Source organism: Echeneis naucrates, chromosome 17, assembly GCF_900963305.1.
Source record: "Echeneis naucrates chromosome 17, fEcheNa1.1, whole genome shotgun sequence".
Lineage (NCBI taxonomy): Eukaryota > Metazoa > Chordata > Actinopteri > Carangiformes > Echeneidae > Echeneis > Echeneis naucrates.
This window is the reverse complement of record NC_042527.1, coordinates 15,898,614-15,926,278: the sequence shown is the minus strand read 5'-3', so window position 1 is coordinate 15,926,278 and position 27,665 is coordinate 15,898,614. Positions and strand designations below refer to the sequence as shown.

The 27,665-nt window shown below is 40.1% G+C and overlaps 1 protein-coding gene across 1 annotated transcript; it reads right to left on the bottom strand.

Annotated features, from left to right (window-relative positions):
- Positions 1–2,113: 2,113 nt before the first annotated feature.
- cacnb2b (calcium channel, voltage-dependent, beta 2b) lies at positions 2,114–27,301 on the bottom strand. The gene is made up of 14 exons (XM_029524632.1): positions 27,254–27,301; positions 10,219–10,284; positions 9,004–9,126; positions 8,779–8,918; positions 7,494–7,555; positions 7,373–7,398; positions 6,731–6,811; positions 6,545–6,603; positions 6,332–6,441; positions 5,836–5,844; positions 4,993–5,144; positions 4,748–4,843; positions 3,970–4,143; positions 2,114–3,186 (listed from the first exon to the last, which is right to left on the bottom strand). Exons 1-14 carry the CDS (start codon positions 27,299–27,301, stop codon positions 2,443–2,445), a joined length of 1,890 nt encoding a protein of 629 aa, XP_029380492.1. The 3' UTR covers positions 2,114–2,442.
- Positions 27,302–27,665: the final 364 nt, after the last annotated feature.

Here is a 27,665-nt window from a genome sequence, read left to right as displayed (position 1 = left end):
TAATCATTAGCAACAGTACAGATCCAGTACACGGCCCGGTGTTAAATATTCACTGATAACCATACCAAAGTAGGAAATAAATGGCCAACACAGACCGTTTGGTTTTGAACTTTGGCTGAAACTCACATTCAGTCGAAGTCACCCATCGTTTCTTCTCCAACGGAGGAAGTCTCCATGAAGTTTGAGTTTTGACGTCCGGAGTCCATGACAGTCAACGGAGGAAAGCTAATCACAGCATGAATTAGCCTGCTAATTTGTCCCAGCTGTTTGTTTCTCTCTATGAAAAATCCATCCCGCAATCACTTTTCCCAAGACACCGAAACACCTTTGGAGGTAATTCTTCCATGATAATAATGTTGAACTATATCCACCTGCCGTTAGCCGTTAGCCGTTAGCAGGCGTTGGTATGGTGCCTTACCTTAAAAAAAAAAAAAAAACTTTATTGAAAAAGGTAACGAACAAAAATACAAAGACAGAATACAGCAAAATAAGTAAAAAACTATGTTTAAATATGTTTGAATATTGATGTAGTTGGATTGCTTTTACAGTATTTTGGAGTTTCAATCAGGGAATAGTAGTCAATAAAACTGATGTATTCACTAAAAATGTTTTTGGTGAACCGTAGCTTCGTGGGAAAGATTTGATGTATTAAAAAAATTGTATTATCATATTCATGTTCACATATCAATGAGTTTGGGGGGAAATGGTAGTAAAGGAGAAGAACACAGTGGCTCTTTTGTCTGTAGTGTTTTGAAACTGGTTTTAATATTGTTTGGATGATTAAATGCCGTAGAATAATAGAATAATTGAAACATATGAGATGTGAATTTCACTTCATGATTGAAAATTTGTTTTTGTTAAGTGTAGAATGCGTCTCTACCTTCAACTTCCGTGTAAAACCTATGTAAAACTATGAAAGTACTTCCATGCCAAAAACAAAAATCAGTGGTTGGCAAAGCAACACATGAAGCGGGCACTGATCTATTCAAATAAAACGTCACTTAACGCAGTTTTTTGTTTTACATTTTAATGATTTTCAGCCATAGAATGCACACTTGTCAAAATTAACTTCTGAATGCTGTACAAAACACAAATTAATAAAACAAATACTAAAAGGAACCTCGTAATCATACACAGTAGGTCAAGTTCTACCAGACAGTGCAACAGCCTCTCTGGTTCTCTTTATATTTACTAACAAGGCAATTATGAAGTATGTACAAATGCATAGAGATTGTATTCAAGCAATATATTTTATCACAAGAAGATGCATAGAGTATCCAGCATATAGCACAGGTCAGTGTCAACAAAAGATTCATGCTTCCAGACAGCGCAAATGCAAGTCAATAAATATGATTTAACGCTATTTTAAAAAGTAGGAAGCAAAGTATGACTTCCATTTAATCAAGTAGAAAAATAGTTTGAATTTCAGTACCAATGTTTAAAATAAACCATTGGCCTTTGAAGATATGTATCTGACTTTTAATACACGGGGGCACAGTAAAATGTGACATTGACACTCTCTCTCACACACACACACACACAGTTCCCCATATTAACCATTATTTGATGGTTTGAATAGAAAAAAGGTCCTTGTGTAACTTTGTAGGGGCAAAAATCATAAAATGCCAGGTACAGATGCCGATTCAATCATTTCCTTTTGTTCTGTTAGCTCGAGAATATATAATTACCTGATAACCTGCATTGGGCAGCAACTGATGATTATTTTTATGTTGATATTGGACAATTATTTTCTTGATTAATCACCTAATTACATGTGAATTTACACACACGTTGATTAATCAATGATTATTTTATGAAAACAAAATTACATTTATTGTGAGATTGGAAAATTTATTTGCTATCTCAGATTATCGGTCAAATAAAACTATTGCAATGATGGCTGTTCTCAGCCTCCTTACATTTTGCATAACCATATCCAACATTACTGATGTCAAAATAGAAATGTAAATTAATAACTCCAGGGTTATTCTATTGGAGTAACCCCAGTAGTTGATGATTGAGTTTCATTTGTATTATTTTATAAGCAAAAATATATCAAACATTTGTTGGTTCTACATTTTCCCACAATTTACTGAAATTTTGTTGACTAAACAATTAATCAAGAGAACAACTGACATATTGATTGATGAGGAAAATGACTGGTGATGCTGCCCACCTGTAGAAATGAATAGAACATGAGCAAACCAATGCAATTTATATATGGATAAGATGAAAATGAGTCAAACCAAAGGACATCCTACAAGTTCTTAAACATTTTCTAGTTAAGAGTAAGAAGGACTGAAAAAGTGTGTGTATGACGGCAAAATGGCGAACAATGTGAAGAGAAATCTTTTCTACAAAGATGACACAATTTGCCCTGTCCATTAGTGCATTATAACTTCAGCAGCGTATAACCATGCACCGACCCAAAGCAGACCACAGTCATGAGTGTATGTAAGAATCTCTGTGCCATTGTCTTGCATCTCTGTCTCTATCTCTGCCTCGATCCCTGTCTCGGTCTCTTTCCCTGTCCTTGTGTCTTTCTCTGTCATAGTCTCTGTCTCTGTCTCTCTCTCTGTCTCTGCCATGGTGGTGATGGTGGTAGTTGTGATGATTGTGCACAGGATAGTGATCCATGTGGTGCGTCCGTGGTGGAATATGCTGGTGATGTCTGTGTTGCCTATTGCGTTCATTGTGCTCCTGCTCATAATCTTCTTCGACATGTGTCTGACTGTTGCCACGGTGATGCTGACGATGGTGGTGGTGATGATGGTGGTTGCTGTTGTGATGGTGGTGGTTATGGCCGCGGTGGTTATAGCGAAGCTCCTCCTCATCCTCATCCACCAACTCTTCCAGCTCCTCCTCCCTCTCCTCAGGCAGATGCCTGCGGGGAAGCCTCTGGCTATAATCCCTGCTCGACTGTACCTCCATGCCACTTGGTGTTTGGCTGTGCTGGGCGTGGCTGTGGTGCTCCATCCTGCGGTGGTGGTGGTGATGGTGATGGTGGTGGGTGTGCTGGGGTCTCTTTGGTTCAGTCCTCAGGAGTCGCTCTTCCTCCTCTCTTTGGCCCTCCTCAGCCCTGTGCTCCTGGGCCTGGGCTGAAGGGGGAGATGGGTCTTGGTCTAGATGGTTATCATGGGAACCCTTCCTCTTGGGGGCTGCTGACTTTTTGCTTTTCTGCTCATCCTGGAAAAAAAACAAAAAAACAAAAAATAGCATAAGATCAACTGACCAGTCACACCATGTATGTATTACACAGCATATCTTCAACTTTAGGTAAAGCACACTCTTGTTTATTCCAGTCGCTGTACACAAACTCAAACACACAAACATCTACATCTGCTGTTACTGGGCCAGCCGGCCCCCTTGTGTCTCTTTTGGCAGTCAGACAAGAGGCAATTTGAATATTCTTGGATGACAATACTGAGTTTAATCATAGGACTTGGAATGGTAAGTTCAGCCCAGTGATTCATGGTTTAATTAAAAATTTATGTTATCAAGAACTTGTAGCAATGGGCTTTCTTTATCCCGGATTGTTTGTAAATAATAAATCAGATGGCCCATACACATTCTGTCTGGTGATTCTCGAAAGAAGGTGTTACTGTAACTCCTCTCTATCACTGCGGTGGAATGGCGGAAATGCATCTACGATAGAATTTGAAGGTATCTCACTCACCAGAGGTAGGCCTATCTCATTTCAGGAACTTTCCAGTGGAGGAAAGAGGAGAGATGAAATGAAATGTTAGATGAAAAAATGGAAACAGATATACAGACAGCATAATGTGAAGTGGCTCTCATTAAGCACTGCTGTTCCTACTGAAATCATTATTTCAACACATAGGATATGGGATATTGGACGAGATGAGATGACATGAGATGAAATGAGATTGTACAGTCTTTGAAAGTGATGCTGCAATCTATCACTTTAATGTCCCGACCCCATCCAGAATTTATCTATTTCTGCTGTACCGATATTCCTGAAGGATTGGCGGGCAGTGTGTTCTCGGCCAGCTGGGCCACCAGTGTGTTTGTAGCCTCCATTTCTGGTGGATGTGTTGCTCTCCAGTAGGACTCCAGATAGTCGGCAATGTGCTCACAGGCATCTGTTAGCTGGTTTTCATCTAAGATGACATCAAACATCTCCTACAGAAAACCCCCAAAAAGACAAAAAGAAACAAGAAAAAGTTAAAGACCAAAAGCAGGAGAGAAGACGGATCTAACTGTAACTAAAACAATACTTTAAAATCGAAAATGAAAAATTATTTTAAAATCAGTGGCACCATTGGCAATGTGGCAGAGATGTGGTTGGGCTTTAAAAATCACACTCATTTGGTAATCAAGGAAGTGGCTGATTCTGCGTATGGCATTCAGATTAAGAGATATCAGGGAGTACGGTTATCTGAAATAAAGGAAAATCAGGTGAACACTGAAATGCACATTCAGTGAACATTCACTTCAACTGTATAATTAAATATTCTGTCATTTCCATGCATGAAATTCTAAATGCTGTTTCAATGCCATCCTACTGTTTGGTTTTAATTTCCTGTTGGTTTAAAAGTGTTTAAGTGAGCAAGCTTCATCTAAATATATTTTATTCACTTCATTAGTGTTACTCTCCAAATTATGGATAGTCAACCAAATGTGTATTTTTGGACAAATGTTATGCCTAACATACCATGATACAAAATCAGTATCACACATTCATGCAACATTATCTACAAAATAGTGGCCACTAGATGGCACTCACCGGAGGACATTGAGCGAGCTTGTCTGCTGCCACCAGCTGCACATTAAGGTGCTTGGTCTGAGATTTCCCTCTTGTCTTGATCAGTCTCGTCAACACCTACGCAACACAAGAGGGGAAAAAAAAGCAGACAAAGAGTAGTAAGTAATTGACTTCTGGTATTTTATAGGGTCATGAAGCATTTGGTCTATCTATGTGAAGGGAATCTAATGTGATCTAACTGTGAGGCACTGTCTGCTGAAGCCCACCTTTGGTGAGGAGATCTTGACATAAACCAGGATTGGAGCCAAGGAGGTCTTGGACACCTGTAGAGGGTGGTTGACTGTGTCTGCATCTAAAACTACCAGCTGCAAGCTGCGAGCTAGTTCAAAGATTCGTTCCACCTCCCCCTGGATCTGGGCTGCAAGAGCAGACAGGAAAAGCGTGATGTTAACACTGTAACTCCATGAAAGCAGGCAGATGTCCATTCACTTCCTTTGCAGAGTAGAAAAATAAAAAGATGCATTTGGATGATTTAATAGTAGGAGTGAGTATGAGTAAATCTATGTATATATTACACCTATCGTTCATTTGGAACATCTAAATTGTGCCATTGCACAAGCAAAGTAATCTTTGCAGAAAATCATCCAGAAGTTGGAATATTTGGTATGATGGCTTTGTCAACAGAGGCACTTCAGTTTTGTGGTATAAACTTTTATACACCTAAACTAAATAAATCTAAAACAATATGTATTGTTCCTGTGTAACCCATCCATCAAGTCAACCACGATTTAACATGTGTAGGGGTAATTTAAAGATTAACCACTAGAGGGAGAACAAGAAAGTTGGACGTGGAAGAGGCAGCAACTATGGAGTGTTTCAGTACTAAAGGTTCAGAGATACAAATAACAATAAATTACATGTGATATTTTTGTTGACACACAAAAACAAATAATCTTACTTCTAGTTCACGCTTGTAAAGTCAGTATTTGTTCAAATTTACACATGAAACATCTTAGCAGTGGCTGCTGGAGGTGAGGTGAGGTGATGAAAGGAAGGAAAGTGGAGTACTCAAACACACATGGACTACCAGTGCTTTCAGTCATACATACCAGCAGCATCTGGGATGAGAGAGCAATGAGAAAGACAAGAGTAGAGAAAACCAAATAAATCTTCTCCCCTTTCTGCTCTACACACCTATTGTTTCCTCCTCCAACCAGAGAGGCTTTTGGGGTGGAGGGATGGAGTGGCTGGTCTATGGTACAGTATCACTGAGGTGATAGCCCTCTATTATCATGTTGAGCAGTGATTCATCTTTGCAGTAAAAACTATTACTCAACACAAACTGCACAGTTTCAGTGAGATTTAACAAGAAGCGCTAATACCACCAGTCTGACTGCCTCGTGCTTCTTTTAACCCAATTAGTTTTCCAACTGGGTTTGCCACAAGGGACAACACAATTATAAGAAGCTATTTTAAAAATCAGTTCCGTGTTGTTTGCTGTGACTGATACAATCTGAATTGTCCTGATGTGGTTAAAGAGGTGCCAAGGATGATTTCCAATGACTAGTGGCAGCAGGTTAGGATGATGATGATAGAACACTTTACCTAAATTAGAGCGGGTGTTGGAGCGGTCCATTAAGGCCTTTTTGCCAGGGTTGTTGAGGATGGACCGTTTAGCCAGAGAGATGTCAGCTGTGACCCGAGTAATAGTAATTCTGGACATGGGATTAAGTAACAATCATTTTTCCACAGTTGTGATTTTCGTCATGTTTTATTTCCACATAACAGGTGTGACAGAAGATTTAAATCAGAACTTACCTGCCTTCAAATCGATGTTTTAAAAAGTCAAATAGTGCTTTTTGCATCATATCTGTTACCTGAAATTACACAGAAAGGGTGGATTGGGAAGTTTAATATTCAATATTTATTAGAAACAGCTTAACAGCTTCTATTGTTAGTCGCAAGACAAAGAAAACTTTTAGAGAGCATGTGAGACAGACTCACCTCTAAGCCCTTCAGTGACGGTCCCATTAGAACCACAGGACGCATTGTAGGCACGACATCATACATAGCCACCTGCTCCCCCTATAGCCAAAAAGACATTCATTCATTACATTAGATGAAAATTCTAGTAACGTCACAAATACCTTTACAGCATTTACAGCAATGAATTCATTCATTTCATCAATCTTTAATTGATTAAGAACAAAATCAGCTGATTTTTTTGAATGCCAAATGCAGTAAACTGCTTTCAAAACCGACAAGTCTAAGTATGCCAAAGGCAATTTCCTGCTCTGGATAAATTCCTGATATTGCAGAAAATAGTTTTCGCTCTACAGCTATTTTCGTATCATAAAAAGTCACATTACACTGACACATCCACATGAAATAAGTGAGAAACGTGAAACCAAAATGAGATGCACTGAATCATGTCAAGTTTGTGTTAACGTCATTAATTCAACATGAAACTTGTTTACACCACTTAATGTATTTTGCCGAGCCCATCAACAACACGTTAGTCTTCCTCAGAAGATGGCAGTTACAAACAAGCCCAGTAGGACCACCAGCTGAAACACAACTGCAAACATTTCATGCAAGTACTGATGTGGTAAACACAACAAAGCAAAGTGATACACAATCACTTACCGGTTTCTTTTTCACTTGCTGATTTGCTGTTCATGGGAAAGAATGAGAGAGGTATCTAATGTTAACTCTCAACTTGTTAAAACTGGCAACAGATAATCTATTTACACAGTTTAGCACTGGCCTTGTGATGGAGGAGTGTATTTCTTTGAGTTCATATCTTGAGCTGCTTGAGCTGCAGCTTTGCTGAAATGAAAGAAATATCCAGAATTAGCTCAGGTTTCCTTAAAGCCCTCTTTAGAGTATAATTTCCGATGTCTCAGTCATGACGAAAATAGAGCACTTTAGGTCTGTTTAATAAAAGCTTTTGTGCTTTCAGTATATCTGTATATCTACTCATGAGACACTGCCATATAAAGCTTAGAGAGTAAATCCCCTCAAGTGATTCAGCACATACAGTCGCCACCAAAGCCGAATTTCCAAGATCCCCTAGATGTGTTTCTGTCAGCCTAACTGGGTCAAGTCAAAATCTGGCAGTGTGTATTGGATCTTCCTGCCTGCTGGGCTGATTAGAGTAAAAACAAACCTCTGACTGACCAAATGATTCTTACTTTTGGGTTTTCTGTCTCTAACAAGTCCCACATCTGTCAAACTTCATTTCACAGCGTACTGAAATGAATCCAAATGCTGTCTGAAAGTTGGTGGAATTCATTAAAATACTAGTTAGTGGCCTAGTTCAATCATCTTTCAGTTCTTTTATTGAAACTGATGTTTGTTTCTGAATACGCACACAAATATAATTGTGCAGATCTTTATTTCAATTAGTGCAGAATTTAGATGAACAGAATTTCCAAATTAATGTCAATGTCTTCAATTACGACCCAATAATCCACTAATCCTGAGACAAAGATGGGAGTAGTGGATGATCTCTGAGGCTCTGTGGAAAAATACAATTGTTGTTTCAGCACCATTTTACACTGGAATTCCTTATCAAGTCTAAGTAGGTATAACTTTTAATCTAAGCATGTGACTAAAGTTATAATAACCAAAGCAACATGATTAAATGTTGATTTAATTACTATGCTTTTTTCTTTTTATACTTTGCTCCTATCTATCCATTCTGTGGATGGATGGATGGTTACGGTAGTTGTGGGGAACATGCAAGCTCGTGGGTTCTGGCTGAGGTGACATTGTTAACCACCTGATTTGGTTCTATAGACGGGGGAATTCCTGGTGTGACCATTATCACACTGATTTCAACTTTCCAGTCAAAGTATAGAGAGCATCAGATTTTTTGGAATCCTCTTTATATAACTTTGGAGTAACATTTTGGTTGCATGCATGATGTGCCAATAAAGACTAGAATTATTAGCATGGCAGGAAAAGGCAGCAAGCTGCGTCAGGTTTGTGTGCAGGTTTAAAATCCTTCTGTGTTGAATTCAATGGAAAAGAGCACGTGAGCTACATACTTGGCTAAGGCCTTGGCAGCTTTCCTGGCCTGGACTTCTCTTCTGATGAGAATAGTTTCCAGGTTGACTGGACTGGGGATGAAGCCCACCACACCATCTTCTTTCACTGGCCGCCCAATCCACCAGTCATTGTTAAACTTCTGGAAAATTTAAGGAGACAGACAAAGAGGCTTGATTCCAATGCAAGGCTTCCATACTTAAATACAAACGTTATTTATAATGAACCTCTTTGACATGGAGGAAGTCTCTGGCCTCAAAAGTGACAGCCTGGCCTGGTACGGGGACGTTGTCGTCATCAGCTGGAGTGTAAGAGAAGTTGCAACGCACAGCGAATGCCACAGGCTTGTACTGGAGACACAGGACAGACGTTCAGAACAAAATTTCATTACTCATGGACATCACAGTCAGCATAATCCACAGTTCTCCCACAGAGACACACTAACACAGGAAGTCATCCATAATTTATTTTGGTTTGTTTGGAAAGGAAAATACAATTAAAGAGAAAAATGTAAAATAATAAAACTGATTAGCTTCATTTCGACGCATCAGTTTCAGGATGCTGATACTGAAAATGCCAGTTCAGTCACAGTCATGACCACCCGAATCAAACTGTGCCATTATTCCGTGCTCTTACTAACACCAATGCTTCTCATGCTGCGACAAGTAAAAATTTCTGTTGTGAAAACAAAAACCAACCACATTCTCCTGATTGAATGCCTGCTGGTGCTGTAATCCCATCAGAGTCAAATGTCAGCGGCATGCTGATCAAACTGCTAATTACTTCATTTCAGAAAGATGAGACTGTGGGAGAATTGTGGGGTCAGCAGGAGATGGGCCAAGTGTGTTTGCCACTTCAATTACAAAGTACCTGTGAAAACATATTAAGTCTGCGGGGGAGGATTTAATTCAATATTCAATGGGACGTGTCTCAGCAGGCGCTGCTTAAAAAGCAAGGAGAGATGAAGATTTTGGTCGGAGTTGTGATGGTTTTTTTGTTTTGTGTTCTGTTTAACACACCCTCCCCAGTTTAAGAATATTTAACTCTTTATATTTTCTTTTCCAGATGCACTATATCGTGATTTTTGTGCATAATGGATAGGAAGTGTAAGATTTAGTTCATGATATTTTCTTTTACCCTTGATCTATTATGTTATTTTGTCTTTAAATTTAAGTCTAAAAGAAATTCAACAAACAAAAAACTATTTAGTTAAGTATTTAATACAATCCTTCTCAAGACATTGAGCCATATACACAAGTGCCATTAACATTAATGGCTGATTATTGCTAATCCAGTGTCCTGGGGTCTGTGATGTAATCATGTCTTTGAGAGCTGCCTCTCTAAAAAATAAATACATAAATTAATAAATAAATAAATTAGTCCATTAGCACTCTGGTCATGACGGGTCGGGTGAACGTCATGAGGTAACAGTGAGAACATACCTTAGCCTTCTCCAGCTGCACCTGGGCATTTCTTTCCTCAACAACATCCGAATCCTGACGCTCTCCCTGCAGGACAGAGACATTTTAATCAGTTACACCTCTTATGTATCACAGTGTTTTACACAAAGATGCAATGTAGTCTATTTGTTCTGTTTTGATAATAATTTCCCCTGTTAAAAGTGAGATTTAAAGTAATTTTTTCAAAATGAAATGGTGAAAATTGGTGCCAGCTTCTCAAATGTGAGACTTAGCTACTTCTTCCTTTTAACTAACTTTATGGATATTTAAGGATTCATACATGTTATACTGGTGGCATGGAAAATAAGAAATCCCTTTGGGTGTTGGAGTGATTCATCAGTCTAAAATTGCCTAAAATACATAGATGATATTAAAGAATGCTATAAACGATTTGTAGTAGGAACATGAGGTGACACCTACAGTCCAAATAGAATACATAAAGGAGACAATCCAGGTCCAAAATAAAACACAATTCCAGTTCTAGACAACACAAACCAAAGAAAAAAAGCAGTTTCCCAAATTTACTATTTATTATTATTTTATTATAATTAGTTTTCTTCAGATATTTAGTATTGCAATTCATAACATAAAGTATGGAGCCTTGAAAGATATGGATAAAAACAAATAAGAAAATGGCTGAGAAAGTTAATGGCTGCCTCGACTTTAATTCTTTACTATGAATCGCTTGCTTAACTCTACACTCAAAAGCTTGTTAGTGTTCCAAGTTTTGCTGTCTGATAAACATCCACATTATTCATCTCCAGATGCTTTTTATGTGGCCAATGCCAAGATAATTCATGAGTCACTTGAGTAAATTATCTCAGCCTTAACAGAGCTCATTCAGATAGACTGACATTATATAATTGTTACACATGGTCTGTTTCTCCCCGCTAACGGAACAATAAATGTGTCGGAGATTCACTGAAAGAATCGGCTATCTGTAGTTAAATTGCTCAGGCAGAGAGATCTGATAAAATCTGATAAAATCTCTTAGACCTAATTAATATTTTGGTGACTCTATTTGCAGGCGTAGGTTTATTGTTACTTGATGGATTTAAAAATGGCTTAAAACCAAAACCAGTTTGATCAATAACATTGTGTCATTGCTTTAAGATTTCACCATTAAACTTAGAAGCTGAGGGCATAGACAGGCCTTTTCATTTTCTGCTCTTTTTCCCAGAACTCCCTTCCTTAACTGTCAGAAGACATTGCAGTGGATCCCTCCTGGGATGCTCAGGTTTATGTACCATGTGTCCCAGAGATTAGATTGTCCCCTCAAAGACATGGTAATTAATGCCCTCTGTGTCATAGCCAGCGGTGGCACAACACCTCCTGCATCAATCTGGCTCTTAAGATACACACTTGCATCCCAAAGTCACAAATCAGCTCTCTCTGTTGTAGACAGTCTGCTCAGTCTGACGCATTTTGACACAGCGATGCGTCAAAGTCAATATTCTCACTCTGATCTTAGACTGTTTTCACGCATTATGAAATGTTTTATTCAGTGCTTACTAATAACATGTCACTTAAATTAAATAGTCACATCACATTACTTTCACTATTCCATAGCATTAATCTACTTAATAGTCCCTTTGTTACATGATATTAATTTGCCAAAAACAAAGTACATTATATTCTTTCCTAAAAACACAATTTCAACATTTGTGAAGCATATGGTTGAGCTTTGAAAGTGACTACTTATATACATTATTCTGTGACATTTGATATTTCTTCAAAAATCACTTATTACCCATAGCAATGGGCTTACAATTGTGTGTTTTGAAAAGTAGGAGGTATACTGTGTGTGTTATTTATTGTTTCAGGTATAAGCAATGCTGTTAAAAATGTAATTATCATATGTTGAGAACTCCAAGCAGTGAAATCGGGATATGGACTTTCCACCCAAAACGTATGTGCAGCACAAGAAAGAAATATTTGGATGCAAACTGAAAAACTTGACAGAATGAATGTGGATGTTCATGAAAAGCACGCTGAGGCTGCACTGAGTGAATGAGGACTGTATTCACTGTTCAAACCTCATGCACAGCCAGCTGATATCCAGTCACCCACTTCTATTCTCGCCATTATTCCAAATGAGTGCCTACTGCACTGACTGATACAAAGAATACACTCTGACTTTGACAATGATGGATTACGCAGCATGTCATTACTGTAGGCCAGTAGTTATGTAGGAACCATCTCCCACTGCACAGCTTGTGTTATGGAATTAAGTGAGAAGACTGAAGGGGAGGTGGAGTAAAGGAGCAGGAGGAAGCAGTGGGTCTGCAGGAAGTGAGGGGAAAAGGAGAACACAAGTGACAGTGACGAGAGGACAGCGTTGAATGAAAGAGTTGGAAAATCTCACTTTTTTTTCCCCCTGACATTCTGATTTTGCAGTGAGTTTCGAGGTCAGTCTGAGCCTGAGGTAAAGACACAACCACACAGAAACAAGCAGACAGGTGGTTCTATACAAACCTTAACGTGTCATGCTCATGGCTCTGTGAGATCCAATATTTACCGTGCTCACCTTCATCGTTTACTGTATTATGATTGCTAACATTTTCTACCTCGCACGAAACACAAACTATAGATGAACATTAATTAGCATTACAAGATGGTCGTAAAATTACTAACCTAACCCTGAATCACAAATTGGATAACCACATTAACGTTGGATGGGGAAAAAGCCATATAATAAGCCAAATAATGTGACAAAGGATGAGGACGTGATATTTTGACAAGGTAGACCAGTGGTGGTAATTAGTAAATAAAGAAAATCAGGAAAGACGTGAGATGATGTGAATACAGAGAAATCAGCATGATGAAGAGGGAATAAGAGAGGAAGAGGGAGCAAATCTCCCTGGGCAGAATTATGCCCAGGCATGGGCTTTTGTTTATCCATGACTTGTGTAGACATCTGTTCGCACAGCACCGACCTCTCCTGCTCGCCAATGTCACCCAGCCAATGGTACAAAACGCCCCCGCTGAATTATTTAACAATGCTGAGCTCACTACTGCAGGTGACTTAGAGACATCGACTGTCTGGGGGAGGGGAAGAAAGTCATACCGTTAAAATATGAAAATTTCATTCACACGCATCATATTTATTATCTCAGAGTTTAAAACTGAAAAGATGAGTCTCTTAATTGTTTAGTCACACATGCACTCACTTAAATGTGACAATTTAATGCTCCTCTCTTGGATATCTATTGTATTTTTTTCCAGCTGTGGACTAACCGTAAAGCATAAGAACTGAGTGCATCACCTTCTGATTCAGTATGGATATTTCCCACTATTTTCTGTGCTTTTGTTATGATTTTTATTGGCAAGATGATATATACTGAGCACTTGACAGATTCATTGATACTGGAAATAATGAATCACATTAGAAACTGTAGATTCTTTTCTTTTTTTGTTGATTGACCAATAATCGCCAGAATTGCTGACCTATGCAGTATTTTCTCTCGTGTATCCACTGATGCCGCAGCCTTTATGAATGTCGTGGGCTCCTCTTAGTAGATATTTCTTTTTCGATTTCTTTTTACTCTAAACAACACTCCTTCATTGATCCCCCCATCTCACTCTCTTCACCCTTCTCTCCCATTGCTGATCTTCCTGTCCCTTTCTATTGGAGAGGCATCCCTGTCCATTAGTGTGATTACGTGGAAGGTGTAGGAAGAATTAGGCTTTGTTCGGCGTGTGCTACCTGAAGGTGACTCCTTTCCCACTCAGAAGCATTTACAAAGCTCTTTAGGCACACGCCAGAGGAGTACATTAGGAAAGGAGGCTCTGATTGGGGAGATGGACTCCGTCCCTACACTGGAATAATCAGAGCCAGCTGGCCTGAAGCGCTGCTGTTCTCCAGAGGACACACTCTGGGCTAGGCCTTAAATTAGCAGAAATTTAATACAACATTCATTATTATGTTAATGAGCACATGATCATGTGAAATTAAGAATCATTGTGTTTCTGTTCACTTGAAAAATGAGCACTTCCTATCTACGTAGAGGGCAGCCTGAAATGTTTCTAAAGTTTGTAAACATTTTCATTAATATTTACAGAGTGACTGTTTTGTGGTTATAAAGTTTCCCTTGTGTTTTTTTTTTGTTTTGTTTTGTTTTGTTTTTGTGGCAAAGCAGACTTTCCCACATAAGCTTCAGAGCAAGGAAAATTAACAGACAGTACAAGGAAACAATACTGTTACTGTAAAACACTTCAGAGCCCCTCAGATATATATTCGCACTTCTTAAACACTCACACTTAACACTTAAACACACAAGCTGCTGTGTCCTGAAATTTAAGAGACATCTACCCATTAGTCCTTGTCACTTCAAACGTGCTGTTGGAAATAATTTGAAATGGTTGATATTAAGCCTCAGAGGAGAAAAATCTACTGCAGCTGACAGCAAACTGTACACTTGTGTCATGAGAACACCGTTGCCACAGCACAGTCCTTCAGAAATGGGAATCGTTTCCATGGCAACCATTGAGAGAAACATGCTGCCTAAGCATAAATGACTCCCACTGATGAAAATACTTTAATTTATACCGTGTGATCTTCAAAGAAATACACACATGAGGATTTTCTTTTTTTTTTTTTTTTTTAATGAATCGCTCCACATTTCCAGCTCCAGCAAGTCTAATGAAATCTGCCACGTCCTCATAGACACATCAAATATAATGTAATCGGGCAGTATGTCGGAGTCAGTGGGAGATCCCATGAAGGGCTATTGAGCTGTCAGTTAGTCCTCCACAGAGAGCGTCTGTATAATTAGGTCAGCTTAGCAGCATTCAGCATCATTGTTAGTGACCCTCTCACAGCTGAAGATGTCAAACACCTACTGTAGCAACAAACTGTCATTTAAGTCTATTTCATAAATGAATAAAGAGTCACAAAGTAAGGAGTTCACTCATTCATAAGTGGAGTAATACCAACACAGAAGTAGGCATGCATGAATACTTTTTAAAACAGAGGGGACATTGAAGGGAGATGATCTAAAACAGAGTAGCAGCAGATTCTTCCTTACCCTGTATGGTACGTGCATCTCTCTGTCTTACAGACTGATCCAGCATCAGCAAGCATCAGAGCAGAGTCCACACGAATGCAGCCGTTTTGGGGTTATCATATGAACATACAGCTCCACAGTACAGTCCCTGTGGATGGAGCTGTACGCAGACCACAAGGGGTGTGTGTGTGTCTGTGTGTGTGTGTGTGTGTGTGTGTGTGTGTGTGTGTGTGGGTGTGTGTGCGCCTGCTTTACTGGCTACTGTTATTCTGACTGTTTGCTCTGGGAAATGCACTATGCTGGTTGTGGCAACCAAAAGATGAGCGTGAAGGGTTTCCACACCGCTACACAACCACTCAGTTTCTGGTTTTGTTCAGTTTAAGTGTGTTGAAAAGTTACACAACATTTCTCTTAACATTTCTCTAGTTCATTAACTAAAATTGCAACATACTGAAGAAAGTTCCAACAAAACTAAAATGAAAAAGTCAGGATTCAAGGAAGAGAAGGTATCTAGCAGAAGACACACCTGAATACAGGTAACAGATATTTTAAAAAGTCACAAGGTTCACCTGTGTGACATGCAATCCAACAAGCAGCAGCAAAATATCTTTTGTCTTTATGTATACACTACCAGTCAAAAGTTTGGACACACTTTCTCATTCAGATGAATAGAAAAGTGTCCAAACTTTTGACTGACAGTAATTCTATTGCTTTTGATTCATTGTTTGATTGAAACATTGACCATTAAGAATTCTAATACAGTCACATTAAATATTTCAGATAATTGTAGCTGATCTGCAGCTCTATTATTGGGAAGAAGACTGCTGAGCTTCATAGATAGTCATGCATCAGAAAGTAGAAAACCACTCTCTGCCTTCCCAAACATCCTTGACTACCGTTCATTGTTTTCAGTAGAGCAGGTCACTAATCTAATCGTGGCTAATTTCCTGTCCAACCCCCAATGAGCTGCTGGCACTGAGCCCAGGTGTACACTGAAACTGTATCCAATTCCCTTACCCAAAATCTAGCTGTTCATTTACTTATGTAATTCTGCTGACTTCTCGCTGTCTCTTTATCATTATCAGCCTGTTCGTTTGCATGCACTGGGCGTTCCAATCCATTTTCCAGGATCTGTCAAAGCAGTTTCTCTGCATCATCTGTCTGAAGAGAGCTGGCTGCATGCCCTCTGCCTGATGCTACCACAGAGCAGATATGGCCACGCTGGCACCGCCACCTTTACTTTGGCATGGGTCACTATCTCTGGCGTTAAAGGCTGCATCACGGCCTTTCAGATCTCCAATTATAGATCCAAAGAAACAACAAATATTTAACACACTAAATGTAATGCAAACCTCTACAATATTCCAAAATGTATTTGAGCTTTATTATTGATGATTCCTCTTTAAGATTATAATTGAATATTGAATATAACATTCATTACTACGAAAATATACACAATTACAAATAATATGAAACAAAAGTTTTCATGATTTGATCTGATGCCTGAATCTAAATTACTGCATGCAATCACTCAATAATGACTTCCAAAATGTAATGTGCAAAAATATAAAAATATGCAGCCATAACCTTAAATACAGCAATATTTTTGTGTTTATTGCGCTATTGGTGTTAATTGTCAAATGACAATTGACTTTCTGTACATTAGTTACATAGTTTAAGAGGCTGCAGCAGTGACAGCATAAAATCCTGGATGATGGTTTCAGTCTCTCCTTCAGACACCTCTATATGGTAGTAAGCTGCGTAGCCTTCCATGCAAACACGAGTTTTGAAGTTAAAAAGTTAAAGTCAAAAAACATCATCAAAATACTTGTAGGAAGTTAAGTCCCAGAGTAGTGCAGAGGCACAGACTGTAAAGGTATCAGGGGAAGGGATTCAGTAAACAGTTGGTATTGATTTTTTATTTTTTCATTTCTTGTGGTTCAGGCCTTTCCCTGAATGAAACAGTAATCAGTACAATGACGTCTACCATTTCATACACATTTGACTCCTCATTGATCGCCTTTAACTATTCTTATAGAGACAATCTGAACATCAAAAAGAAAAAAAAAGAATTGGCAAAAAAAAAAAATTGCACAAACAAGGACTAAATTGAAAAAAATCATTATAGGAGAAAAGCAATGTGAATCTGGACTCCCTCTGTCTCTCCCTCTCTCTCTGGGTCATGATTGTCTCTGAGTAAGGAGATTAAGATAGCATGCGTCAGTCCAGGCTTTAGAGTGGGAGAGGCAAATGCAAACAGCCAACACTGCTGCTGGGACTGTCTGTGCTCAAGCTCCCAGGCATTCATCACACTGAGATAAAATAGCTGCATTCATATGTTCTATGCAACTTTAATTCCTTGCATGGCCCCTGTTAAAGATAAGTTTCATCTATAGTTCATAGATGGAAGGCTTTCTGCTCTTCTGGACTGCAAAGCATTGTGATGCAACATGATTAGAGTTGGTGTAAGGAGGGGTGCGTATGTGTGTGTGTGTGTGTGTGTGTGTGAGGGGGATTATAAAAAAGCATTTTGCCAACCCTTCCTGTTATCGTCATTTCTCACTTTTTTGCCCTAAACCACCACTATCACTGCAATATCAAAACTGTTGACAAAACACAAAAAAGTAATAACTTTTGGAAACTAAAATTGCGTGATTGTTGCTCGAACTCCTGCCCAGAAGAGGAGCAAGTATTTGGATGCAATGCCCCAGTAACAGCTACTAAGAGGCTTTTCCTATTCTGGGTAACAAGTAGCAGGCCTGCACTTGACCGGAACCTGAAATCCAACACGGTGGGCAATGCACGGGTTTGTTCCAGTTTGGTGTCTCATGCAGGTTGCTTACCCTGCACCCTCAAAACAACTAATACAGACCATTTTTAAGTTGGGAAACTGTTGCTGCTTGCTCTGGCCAAATGATAAAGGTGAGAGTGGGCTGATATATCGGTGTGGTAGGCATAAAAAATAAGACACTAATGTAAACATTTTGCTTAAACCCTAATATTCATATTTCTTATAGTTTCCCCAGTTTCCTTTAGCTGCAGCCATAGTGCTCACTAGCGTTGACTGACATAAATATAAATGCTTCTTTGTACGAAAAAAGTAACATCAGACATCAACATGGATATAGATATCAGCTCTGTTTGGATTAAGAGACCAAAGGAGGGAAAACTTTAGAGCATGTTTTCTTTCTCGTCCTGATGGTTGGAGAATATCAGCACCAATCTCTGTTTAACAAGCCTCTGGGCCTTTCAAAGACTGGCAGGTGGGTGTTTAGCTGAGCGACTTGAATGAAAGGGTAATACATGAGAATTATCACAGGCTGGTTCTCCCTCCCACTGGACAGCATGGCCAATGTTGAGTTTCCTTTTTTTCTTTTCAAAGTAAAATACTGAGACTGATTTACTTTCCAGATATGTTTCTGTATATCATACAGTCAGATCATACTTTGTACAGCATGTCGAAGAAATATAACTACATTTGTTTACTGATCAAGATCAAGAGTGCCCAGTTTCAGTTCCTGAGTACAACAGAAAGTCCAAGAGTCAGAAGAAAGCGGAGAAAGCAGATTTAATCCATCTGATCTTTGCAGGCCATTGGTTATGCAACGCTTTCTCACTTCTCTGAGCATAACACAGCCATCTCTATCCGCCCTGCGCTGCGGCCGTCGATGTGGAAAGGCCCCACACCAGGATTAACGCCCTGTGCAACAGATGGCGCTCCTCCTCCCCTTCCTGTTCAGGACATGCACGCACACGCGCACACACACGCACTAACCCCGTGCAAAAAAACAAAAAAAAAAAAAAACAAAAAACACCAATCTAGTTTATTTTACCTTTTTCTTGGGTGGCATGGTGAGTGAAGGGGTCCCCCGGTGTGATCCTGCGGTCGCGCCGCCCGGCTCAGATTATGGTTCACCTGGCTCCGGTAAGTGGGACACAGAGCCGAGTGCCATGAGAGCAGATCACCTCCAAAGCAGGTGGATGTGTCCAAGTTTAGGGTTAAGACAGAAAATGTCCCCCTGGACACAGGGAGGTTTGCCTCAGACGACAGGACGCCGCCGGAGGGGTTTCACTGAAGTCCGGACTGTGAGTTGAGGGCAGTCCTCAGGGGTATTAAAGGCTTATTTCTCTGTGCGGCATCTGTTGCGCCGCACAGCGCTCAGTCTGATCTCCAGCCGCAGAGACGGAGTCCGAACACGGCTGCACGACAGGAGGACGGAATTAAAACGCGAGTGATGCATGAATTCCTCTGTGTGACCTCACTACACCAAAAAAGGGAAAAATAAATAACAATGATAATAAAAAAATAAAAATTAAAAAAAAAAAACTGCAGCCACAGACAAACCAGGTGGTTGATCTCTCAGAGAGCTCAATCGTGATACTGTCTCACTCCACTGGTTCCGTGTCATTATGTCACAGCAGCAAACTTTGGTACCTGCCAAGTTTCAGCCCCCCCCCCAGTCACACACACACACACACACACACACACACACACACACACACACACAGGCTCACCACGGATTTTCTTCCTGTGTCCTTAAATTACACCAGACCGTCGATCCACGGACACCAAAAGCTTTAAAATTATATTCACCTTTTCCTGCATCTACAAATTCTCCAGTCAACCAGAGAAAGATTACTTTCGCTTTGCTGCCATGGCTGAATGTAATAGTGTGCTGCTCCTCTGGAGGCCTCATCTCTGGATCCTCCCTCCTCATCATGATATCATTTCTACATGCTGCCTGTATTCCGTCATTCGCGGAACAGATGAAGCTCAGATGGAAACCGAAGCTAAACTGAATGATCTAAAGGGGCGCTGATGGTGTGACAATATTAGAGCACATGGAGTAAAATAAGGAGCTGAGGAAGACAACATAACGAGGACCACTTTCGTTGAAAGTTTGCTAATTAAAGGTTTGGGGTGTCCTTCTTGGTTACAATTGCCTTGTAAAGACAAGACAACTGAGCTAAAACATGTCACTCTAATTAATCACAGCAACTGAACTGTTGCTATCACATGATTCCAAATAAAGGAAGAAGAAAGACACTCTCCCCCACGGTTTTACCTCATCATGTCTGGATTACTGCAGTAAGCTTTCTAATTCTGTCACCCAAAAAGATATCATTCGCAAGTACAGAACTCTTAGTTTTAACCAGAATCAAGAGATGCACCAACATGGATCCTGCTTCAGCTTCACTGCTCTGCTCTGGGGGTATTCTGACCGAGTACTCTCACTTCAGATACATGTAGAGAAACTTCACATACAGGACCTTTACCCCCATGTATTCTATACTGTGGTATCCCTAAAAATAAAGGCCAAATACCTCCTCCACAACTGTCTAAAGGTAAGCAACACTGTTTGGTCCGTTTGTCACAGTGGCCTGTAACCTGTAACTCATCTGCAGATGGACAACAGCAGGGAAAGCTGAGGGAGCTGAGGGACACAGATGATAGCGTTACATAAGTCAGAATGGAAAAGAAAATGTGGGGCTGTAGTCAGCCAGGCCGGGCTGTGACATTGACCTGTGGGTTGGACACACATACACAGCCTTTCTGCACTGACAGAATTCTTCTCACAAGGTCCCAACATTTAGCCCATGACCTGGGATTGAACCAGACTCAGGGCTTCATGAGATCTGTTCCATGACACCTCAAATCTCTTCGAGCAGGAGCCAGCTCTCTTCAAGTGCCAGCAAAACACAGACTGAATCCACGCTTACTTCTACTTTTAAGCTGTGAAGATGTTACATAAGGTAGCCAGGTCATTCCTGTCCTGCTGAAGGAGCTACTTATGAAAGACACCATGAAGCTAAATATTCTCAGCATGTCAAACCCACTGAATCAATCAATCAATAAATCACTCAGTCAAACTCTATTTACATGGCTATTTTCATGCATAAAATGTAGCACAAAGTGCTTTACAGTTAAAAGCCAAACCAGACTCCTTCTTATGATTAAAAGACACGCAGTATGATAGGAACCAATGACTGACACAACTGCTGCATTGATAAACCAATAGGAAGTAATCATATATATATATATATATATATATATATATATATATATATATATATATATATATATCATTCATTTGCAAATATGAAAACTGAAACAAAGCAAATGAAAATTACATTACATATTACATACAAGTCTGAAACGGAGTAGGATGAAGTATAGACTTATTTAAACTGACCCTGTCGCTACTCAATTAACAATCAGTCACCCACAAGAATATTTAAATATGTACATATTTACAAAAATAATAATTTAAAATTAATAGGGTAAATAAACAAATAAATCAGTTATGAAGCACCCAAATGTACCTTGTGAAAACCATGTGTTTGTATTGGTTTTTGACTGGGTGATGCTCCACACCCAAACTATTCCCCAACCTCACTAAATGAATATAAATATAATAAATATAATTAAATATATCTGCTGTTTTAGGTGTACCTGCTACACACACATATATATATGACTTTGTTGAAAATTGCTGTGAAAACTGCCAAACCCAACTTTCTTTTTCTGACGCATCGTCCACTGATCTACTAACACACAATACCACTCATCTCACACGTGCCACGTGTTCATGTGCACATGTGCTCTCACATACATAAACAAACATCTGTCCTTAAGCTTCTTACAACCAGAGTGTTGCATACACACACACACACAGTACATGCATGCGTGTACGTGTGTGCTGTCAAGCTGGGACCAGTAGTGCAGAGCAGGGCTTCTGGGGCTGAGAATGATGGCATGCACAATTTCAGGCAAAGCTCCTGAGCCTCTGTTGTGTCTATACATCTGCTGTCACCTTAAAAAAAAGACCCATTATTGGTAGCAAGCTGACAGAAGTGAAACACTTCAGCTCTGCCCAGTCTACACTCATTGATTAGAGGTTTGGTGTTGCTTTTGGGGTAAATCCTTTCAGCTAATTGTCAATATTTTGAGCAGGATGTTGTCCTGAAGGCTGGAGAAGAAGATAGGCAGTTTTGTGACAGTTCTCCGTAAATAGCTGTTGAGCACTTATGCAGATGTGCAAAAGAGCCATCAAAGAAAATGGTTTTTATCTCCAACTGTATTTTGGACAACCATGAGACCAAAGTACTATGTGTTGAAATGTATAACTTTCAACACATTTTTGTCCTCTTTTGTCCGTAGAAGACAAAAGACTGGACGTAATTTCAATTCCTCTGTGTATCTTGTATGTACAGAAGAATTGACAGTAAAGTGGACTTTGACTTTGAAAAAAAACAAAACAAAACATAACCATATACACCCACTAAAAACATACAGCCATGGTTACCAAATAATAATAATAAAAACTGCCAGGAATGAAAAAGCACTCCTTCCCCCACCCAGCAATACCAACCACCAAGGAGGCATACTCACCCAGGAGACATTTTTGTTCTTGGGCACCTTTGACATGACTTGCAGGCGGACAGGCCAAGGGCCCTACTCTCGATAAACTCTGCGTCCTCACACACACAAACACACACTGTCACACAGCGCCGACAGTCCACCTTTAGCAGCTGCAGTTCACTCAAAGATGAAAATGGGCTTGTCATTTCACGTCCTCCATTGTTTGCCTTGTGCCAACTTCTGTCTCCAGATTCACATCTGCCTGGAGAATCACCTTCCAATCATATCACAGCTGAACATGCTGAAAACTGACTGGAGGAGGAGGAGTGGGAGCAAGAGAGAAACAAAGACAGGATAACTCCAAAAATGCCAGTCAGAGGCAGAAATAGAACATGCAGAAAAGTTCCTTCAGTCCTCTGTATGAGCCATCCTCTTCCTCCCCCTTGTTAGTGGCTGTCCGCTCTCTTCAGATTCATAAACCCTGTGTGAATATGCAACCAAACATCTGGCTAATGCTCCTCCTCCATGATGCCAGAGCCTGGGGCCAGCAAATAGCCAATCCTGCCCTCCTAACATCTGGGAGAAGAGAGATTGAGAGGAAGTGGAAACAGAGAGGAAGAAAGGAAGGAGGGCTGCCATGATGCAGAGAAGGGGAAGAAATAGGAGAGCAGAGGCAGATAGATAGAGGGGAACTAAGTGTTTCAGGATCGAGGAGGGGGGAGGATAAATGACTGTGAAGGGCCTATCAGAATAGGACATGGCAGGCCATCACAGATTGGAGGACAGGTTACTGATCCCTACCATGAGATTAAAGAGAAAAACATGTTCTACTGAATTGGTGGCTTTTGGAATACATTATTTCCATTTCTTGACCATTAATTTCCACAAACAACAAACACAGAAGACAAGGAGAGACAACGTGGACATGTGTAATTTGTATTTTCTTTGTGATTGTGTTCCCTGCAAATTTGTTTTTGATTGCTGTCCTGCTTCTGAACTCCACAGCAGTGAGTGATTGGACAGAGGAGGAGAAGGCTTGACAGAATCAGAGCTTGATGGAATTATAAATGGATATCTCTCTCTCTCGTCCAATCCCAAATCCCAAACTCTGTTCACAATGAAATAAATATATTGCTTTCTGAGCCAGTCTGTACTTCAGGGTTTTGCACATTTTAGGGAAAGTTCAGTGTTTTGGGAAATCTCTCAGAGTGGAATGAGAGGGTTCAAACCATTCTCATCTGTGCTTAAGATAAAGAACTGAAGCCAAGAGCCAATAAACCAAGATTAACATAATTAAGACTGGCTCTCTCCAAAGTTCATAAATAGGTCTTCTAGCACCTCTAAAGTGGGCACAACAGCACACAAATGGAAAAACAAAAACTCTTCCATCTATTGGGAAAACAAACCAGTACTAACCAGTCAGTTTTAAATACTTTTAATAAGAGTTGCTGTTTTCTTGTAGTCTTCCTACTGAAGTGCCATACTTAAAGAGCAAACTTTAATCCTATCAATCTGCCCATCCATCTGTTGGAAAGAAAGAGAGCAAAATAGACTCCGGTTTAACTGATTTTATCTCCATGTTGACAGGAAAATTAGTCACAATGTAAATGCCTCTTGTACTCAAACGTAGCAAATTTAATTCAAGACCCATGGCATCTTCAAGGTGAAAAGCACAAAATGTATCAATGCAACGCTGCTTTAGTTCTCCAAAAAGCCTTTTTAAGAAAACAGACAAATGAATAACCAGCTTTTCTGGTCCTACACAGATACGCGTCTCTGATGTACAATCCCTTTGCTCCAGGTGCAGTAGGAAATAGCAGTGTGAGCACTGAGTGTGGAAGCAAGTCAATACCAACCACAGCTTTCAGCATGTTAAATGAATCCACGGGATTTGGATTCAGCGTTATAATCAATGTCCACCCCTGCAGTGCATGAATCTGTGGTACTTATAGGTTCAGCTAGACAAAAGTAAACTAAAGAAGAAAGACAACCACAACTACCTCTGCGGTATACAAAATTCAAGAGAACGCATTTGATGCTGTATGCTGGAGTTGAACTGAACCTGGAGAGAAACAGAGAGACCCCCCCCCCAAAAAAAAAAAACGTACATGCCCCGAAATACTGACAAATATTTCCAGAAATAGTTGATGATTGATTCTGTTTATACCACAAGAAAAGTAACATTTTACAAATCGTCTGTGCAGATTTTACAAGTGAGTTAAATTTCTTTTGCACTGATCACATTTTATTGTACTTAAAACCTCTCAGTCTGTAAATTTGCAGAAGAGCAATCAAGGAATGATTTCTCTTCTGATTTTTCATAGTCCATTGTCCATTTGTGACAGACGTTGGTTCAAGCCACAAAAATGTTCCAAAATGAGAACAGGGCAAAAGGTCAGACTGGAGAAAGAATCCCAATTGGTCAGCATAGCTGACCAGTAGGTCTGTCTGATAAAAGTCTATTTTGCTGCCTCAGCTTGTCACAAATAATTTCTGTTTTGTCACTGTTACTATCATAAGTAGCAGGAGTCTGTTATATTTATTTATTAGATTTTTTTAAAGCAACATACAAGCAAGCCATCACTGCAGTGCAAGGAGACGCCAAAGAGAAACTCAATTTCCACCTGAAACAAGAGCTGCAGCCTTGCAGATAAATAAGGAGAAATGGACATAACGGAAATACATGAGAGTCCTAGGAAGGTTATTTTCTGAAGTTGGGTAAAAGCTTTCCTTTGTGTTATGTCTTTGCTATTTCCTAAGATTTATCAGAATTAGAGGATGGGGAAAACTGAGTCCTGCCCTTAACCTGTTAGCTGAGCTGTCCTGACACTCAGCATTATAAAAGCAATGGCAACTAAGCAAAGAACAGAGAACACTAAGTTATCTTAAGCTCCTTCTTAGAGCCAGGCAAGCACTTAATGTAATAAGGCCACATGTGAAGGAACAACCTTGTAATGGAAATTCAACATTGCACATGATTTTGTTGCTTTGAGCAAAACTGTCATTTATAAATATGCAACACCGATTGATCTAGATGTGTATCACATGCCAATTGAGAAATATAATGTACTCTATGTAATTCAGTAAAAAAACAAATACATCAAATTTAATCTATAGGTAGTTGAATGTTTTATTTTCTAGTCTAATTAGTCACCTTATGGCCCTCAGTTTTATTCTCCTAAACACAGTCTCCTGGAGAAACTGTCCTAGGATACTTTCTACTTTCCTAAAAGAAGTGGTGACTTACTGCGATTGATTCATCCTTTTTAATCTCATTGATGGCAATGTGCAGTTGGCAACACAACACATAATGTACTGCAGCTAATAGAGTGACAGTAATTCACCATTTATCTTGAGCTTTTCAAGCTTGACTACATCTAAACAACAGATTTTCCTTTTCACTCCTTTTATTTACTCAGCTCTGGGTTTTTGTTTGCACCAAACTGATGTAAGCACACAAAATCAATGGCACTACACTGAATGTGGGCACCAGGTTCCACTTTCTGATGTCTCACAGATTTTAGTCGTTTGTGTCCTTTTTTGTTTGTTTGTTTGTTTTTGATTCTGCAAGCTTCTTTACTGGCTTGTTGCTGAGGTGGGCACACATTGGATGCAGCATGCAGCGGTACAGTATGTGATAATCTGTGACACTCTGTCCTGACAGCCAATTGAGTGCTGAGAGCTGACAGTAAGCCTATTTCATGTAAGAATGTGGTTATGATATGGGTCCTCTGCAGTCAGAGCCATCACACAATACACAGCCCAAAGACTGTATAGTATCATCTGCAAAAGGACTCAGAATTTGGGATAGACTCACACCAGAAAAAAACCAACAAAGGCTACAGTGATGAAGCAGCAAAACAGAGTGGAGGAAACTGACTGAGGGGAGAGCAAGGTAGAGAGAGTTAGGAGGAAAGACAACAAAGAGAAACAAGTGGAGGAGAGGAGTGCGACTGCCCTCCCTGTTCATCTCTGTCATTGAGAGGACAGTAAAACCTGGCCTGTAATGAGATAACTGCACCTGTCTGTCCTCCCACGCTCCTCTGCTCCTTCAGTCAGCTCAGCCAGGACAGATGACGTGAATGAGAACAGCTCGCCTAAGCATCTGTCATGTATTTAAAACTCACTTTATCTTTGCCATGTTCTATAAATTATGCACTTCACTTGCCAGATGAACTGAAACTGTTGCCTCACAGGAGGAAAACAAACCAGAGCTGAAACCATACAGTACCAATTAATGGCTTTTCGGTAACGTTTTTATGAAGTCCTGTGCTGGGATCAATACAGCGAGCTGTTTGCCACTGCCACTGTCTGCCCTGATAAACTGCAGCCCGGCTGAAAACTCAAACAGACCGTCACTGAGTAGTGAACACCTCAGCAGCAAAAAACAGGTTGTAGCAGTATCACTTACAGCTGCATGCAGACTGCTTGTGTTGCTGTGCATGCTTACATATTACATATTGTTAAATGTAAATTATTCACCACCAGTATTTGTAAAAGTACGACAGCATATCATAAGAATCTGCAGTGGCTCACACAAGATATATGTTGGATGTGCCCCCACCACCCCTGTCTATGCCACAAAACCCCTCCACTGTTGCTATGGGATTAAAAGATGGGGCTGGGTGATGCTGCTGTGGTCACTTACATAGGTGGACTGCACTCTCCGCCAGTGTCCCAGCCCACAGCAAAACATCAAGACATCCAGTTGGGGGGAGAGGAGGGGACAGGCCGATAGAGCCTCTGGGATGGGTCTTTCAGGACAGGCTCACACACAAGACCCTCATTGCACAGGTGTTCCACCTGATCTCCAGCTCTTCAGGGGAGTTTGGGGATCCTGTGAAAGAAAAAGAATACAACCTCCTACGTCCACAGGTTGTTTCAGGAGAGGATCATCTGGGGCTTGGGTGGCAGTCAGCTCCCTTAAGTTCTGTCCTCTGATAAGTCCGGGTGACCCTGATCACAAATGTCTCACAGCATCCTCAAAGTCCTGTGTTGTGTAGAGAGTCCAAATTCAGTCTTTACTAAATCCAACGAGCGCCCCGAAAATCAGTCTGACG